General features: G+C 42.0%; 1 protein-coding gene across 1 annotated transcript; it reads right to left on the reverse strand.

Annotated features, from left to right (window-relative positions):
• Window positions 1-459: 459 nt before the first annotated feature.
• Window positions 460-4317, reverse strand: LOC125531631. Its single transcript, XM_048695958.1, has 3 exons — window positions 3623-4317; window positions 2745-2845; window positions 460-592 (listed from the first exon to the last, which is right to left on the reverse strand). Exons 1-2 carry the CDS (start codon window positions 4095-4097, stop codon window positions 2793-2795), a joined length of 528 nt encoding a protein of 175 aa, XP_048551915.1. The 5' UTR covers window positions 4098-4317; the 3' UTR covers window positions 460-592; window positions 2745-2792.
• Between the last annotated feature and the right edge of the window lie 492 nt (window positions 4318-4809).

Raw genomic sequence — 4809 nt, forward strand, 5'->3', positions numbered from 1 at the left:
TTAGGTGCAAGACAAAGTTATAAATGGAAGATAATAAGGGTGGAGATCAATCCCGATCAACAGGCAACGCACAACAGATTGGACTATTTTAATGACTATAATACCTTAGCAAATAGCACCAGAAAAAGATAAGAATTGAACAACAAAGAAACACTCCACATGGGACATGAGCATAAATTCGACATCCAAATCTCCGGCCTGACAACATGGAACATAGTCAGATAGAAACACTGAGAGGACGGGCACACACACACACACACACACACACACACACACACACACACACACACACACACATTGCAAGCAAAGACCATCAGGCCATCAGCTAAGCTTGCTAATTGTGTCAGTGGAACATTAATCCAGGCAAGTCACTCTATCTTCATCATGCCAGTTGGCCAACTGTATTTAGAAATTAGATAACAGCAGAGAGAGAGAGAGAGGGGGGGGGGGGGGGGGGGGGGGGGGTTAAAAAATAAAACAATGAACTCGTACAATTCGACTTCCCACTTGACCGGTGCGTGCTACATAGAGGGTCCATCTCCTCGCAAAGCCCATTCCTCAATCTCAGCAACCAGAATACAATTCTAGACACCTGTGGAGATATCAATCTCATTAGTCAACAGATAATAGCAATAGGTAACCTGCACGTAGTGGCGATAGACAATTTGTAGTGTTTCTCTATTATCTTGCCAATTTGATCTCAGCGGAGTCTAAGAGATCAGTGGTTCAAAACTTCAATACTCTTTGTTATTATGGACACAAATGCTATACCGTCTAGCTTATGAAAGCATTAATATTCTTTGTTATTATGGACATATGAGGGGCTCATGGAGTAGAAATACATAAACATCTGGTTTCCAGTCATAGCCATATCTTTTAGAACTGTACAACAAATAAAATTTAATCGGATATGTGCCATAAAGCCTCAAGCATGAGATGGTACATCATCTTATTAATTGTACTTCCTTCTGACCAAACAAGATGCCAAATTTTTACACTATAAACAGCATCATAAACAACACTTTGATCACTACTAAAGATACTAGGTTAGCAAACATAAAAAATGTAGTAATACACAACATGAAGTATAGCTACATGTAGTTTAGACCAGACAAACTATACTAGTGGCTAATGGCCAATTACATATGCAAGTTATACTGAAAACAATGGATACTGAGAAAATTTTAACCAAACCACACAACAGTAGAAAGCTGTGCATAAATCTACAATAACTGCAAGTGAAATCATAGGGATATTTTTCCTCAATATCTAATGAAGACACGTTCTTCAAATATTGTGAAAATCATTAGTTCATTGTGTACCATGACAATCCAAAATGAGCAGCAATGCACAATGGCATAGTTATAAGCACGTATAAATAAAGGATGTTTGAAGGTTGCTCAACAAGTCACGATAGGACTTGATAGGTCATACCCAAAAAATATCAACCAAAGGCAATATAGAAATAGGTAAAAGTAATTAAAAAAAGGTCCACTGGGCACAGGAATGGGGAAGTACTTCATTCTGCTACTACTTAACATGGCAGCATTCTCATATATGAGCAGGCACAAAGATATGCACAAATAGCTAATGAGAAGGGCCCTCCTAAGTCATCGGTCATCTGAGGTGTAAGGGAGAAGAACCTGCACCACCAGAGGAACCAGAGAGGAGGGGGGGGGGGGGGGGGGGGGGGGGGGGGGGGCTAAATAGGAAAACTGAACACAAGGAGGTATCTGGGTGAAAGCATGGCGAAAGGAATGGATTGCGGATGAGGAAGCAAAGACAGAACCAACAGTACAAAGAGAGAAGAGCAGTAGGAAGACAGTTAATTTGTAGGGGCACACTTCCAATTTCTCAGGGTCTTTTTGGCTACATCTAGTCTCAGTAGAGCCTAAAAGGTTAGTGGTTCAGATAACTCCATTAGAACATTTCCTAGCTTGTCAAATCTTGTGAAACTTTCTTTCTTATCATGGACATATGAGGGGCTCATGGAGAAACAGAGCACAAACATTTGGTTTTTCTAGTTCATCGGCATACTCTTTAGAAATGACGAGCTAGATAATATAGAATTTAATCAAATTTATCCAGTGGAAGATCATGAATCATTATATTCATTGATACTTCCTTCCGACCAAGTAGACGACACCCTTTTTTTACTCTGCACGATATCAAAAACAAAACATTGGCAACAGACAACTACTCCTGAAGAGAGCTGTGTTCAATATGAATCTAGTCATGCCATTTCTATTATGCGTTCAGTACAAAAATTGTTGAACATCTATAATGACCGAAATTGAAGAAATCAGATTGCACACAAACCACAACAGCCAACATGTAGTTTGGATCAGACGAACTATACTGGAGATTATGGGAGTTAGACTGATAAACAGAGACATGTTGAGAAAATACGTAACCAGTCCACCTAAGATTAGCATAACTGTACAATAACTGTGAGTGCTAATTACATATGATAATGATTCTGCATCAGCAATAGTGTGAAATGGTTTCCCTAAAAAGAGCTATATGTGAAATGGCAAGCGCATATTATTAATAAAGGAAGTTTGAAGCCAAGTGCTGAGGTGCTGTTAGTTATCAACTATTTTGCATTGATGGAACAACAAACAAATCATCCTCGAACTTGATAGACCCATAACCACGGGAAAAAAATCAATGCAATGTAGCAAACAGCAAAAGTAAAAGGAAAGGGAAAAATATTCCATTCTGCTACTAGTAACAGATAGTACCTGCTCAATCATTACATCACGATAGCATGTCTATCAGGAGAAATCAGCTTACATATTGTGCAATACTCTAGCTCCATATGGTCCACCACCAATGCCCCCATCTACAATAGTATGTCAAGGAACCAATGAGATTCCAACGAACAGTCAAATAGGTAGATAAACACCATGCTGTATTTTGAGAAAATAATTCATATCTGATGCAACATTAGGAATAGATAAATTAAAGTAGCAGACAGGAAAGGAGAAGTATATAAAATTACACTTAAGTCGGTACATGCCACATTGGATAAAATGGAATATACTCATACTAATAAATGCTAGCAATAAAAGTGATCATGACTATTCATATTAAGATTATCTTTAAATAAATTTAGCCTGAATTCTCTAGCAAATGAATATGTCACTTCCAGCAGGACTCTTCTAAAAGTGAAAAACTACTTTGTGAACATCAAACCTGGTCGTTATTGGGGATTTAATATTACTAGCAAGATCGACAAAGATAACCATACTGAATGGAAGGAATACAACCAGCTTTAAGCTTCAGAATGTACCAATTGAGCAACCTCTTTGACATTTCAATTGGTTCAAGCAAGTTTTTCATGCAACTGTCTTCAATTTCAAAATACTGTGTATCTCATCTTGAGAAACATTTGCACTGCAGCGATGCACTAATACCACCATTATGAAATCCTTGAGTACGTCTAGTGGCCCGCAACAAAATTTTAGTTCAATTAATCTACATAATATTTGCTGATCCACCTCAGATATATTACTTCTACAAATCTTTCCATTGTTTCGTTCTATGCACGACCCAAAGTAAACAGGTAAAACGAAACAATAATAATCCAAGAATATCAAATAACTTGGTTTCTTTTTACCTGCAGTATAGACACCTTCAAATGGATAATAGCTATACCAGGGGTTGGATTTAATAACTTTCTTGAAATGCAATAGTTCAAACTGGACCATGAAGATGCCTCTAAGTGTCCCCAGTAAAACCACATTATTGACCTCAGCAAACCCGAGTATCCTTGGGCGCTCTATCTGCTTCTCTGAATTCAGGGAAAGTAGCTTATCCAATTCAACAGTTCTTCCGAGTAACCATGAAGCAACACCCTTGCAACTGGTCCTCCTCTTCCATAATTGCGCACGGAAGCCTCTCAGAAAGACGAAACGAAGGCCACCACCCTCTGCCGGCATAACCCAAATATTGCCATCTCTCATGTCTCCAGTGTTTCCCATTGGCATGGGTATCAAAGCTAGTCTCCGCTTATCCAAATCAAATTCAAGGATTCCTTGTGAATTCCCATAAAGCAACCAATAAAACGAACCCCCAACCATCACAGCAGGCATTCCCGGGTAAACCACGGTGGGAACACCAGAATTCTCGGACGGAAGCGGCGTTGAGATGAGCTTGTCCCAAACTCCAGTTGCTGACGAGTAAACAGAGGCTACTGCTTGTGTACTTTGCACGTCGCTGTTGCCTACCAAGACCACCTGGAAATGGTGTAAATCTCCCGGAGCACGACGCACCGCCGCGTTGATCCAGGTTTGCTTGGCGAACCCCCGGGGAATGTCCAGGCGGTGCTAGTCACCGGTGACGGGGTCCCACACCAGGAGCTGCTTCTGTGAGTCGTGCAAGATGAGTACGAGGCCATGGCGGCATCCGAGGATCCGGAAGCGGCCGCTGGCGGCGATTGGGACGGGGAAGCTGGATTGCGGGACGCGATTGGGGCGCTCCAGGATAGGCTGGAAGCGAACCTGGCAAAAATCATCGACGAGGCAGACAAGGAGGGGAGGGTTTCGGCGGTGGTGCGCGCGGAAGCGGCGGGAGAAGCCAGGGTCGGAGGCGAGGCTGCGCCACAATTTGCAGACGGCGGAGACGCGGGGGGGGGGGGGGGGGGGCGAGGGGGGGCCACTCATCTTCTCGCGTGCCTCACCGATGCGGGTTGGAAAGGTGAAGTGAGGTGCAGCAGGCTCTCAAGTGGGCTGTAGACTGAAGCCCACGAAGATATGTAAAGCGGATTTGATTTGGTGCACCTCTTCACGGTTTTTGAAATGTGCG

This window comes from Triticum urartu, unplaced genomic scaffold, assembly GCF_003073215.2.
Source record: "Triticum urartu cultivar G1812 unplaced genomic scaffold, Tu2.1 TuUngrouped_contig_7687, whole genome shotgun sequence".
NCBI lineage: Eukaryota > Viridiplantae > Streptophyta > Magnoliopsida > Poales > Poaceae > Triticum > Triticum urartu.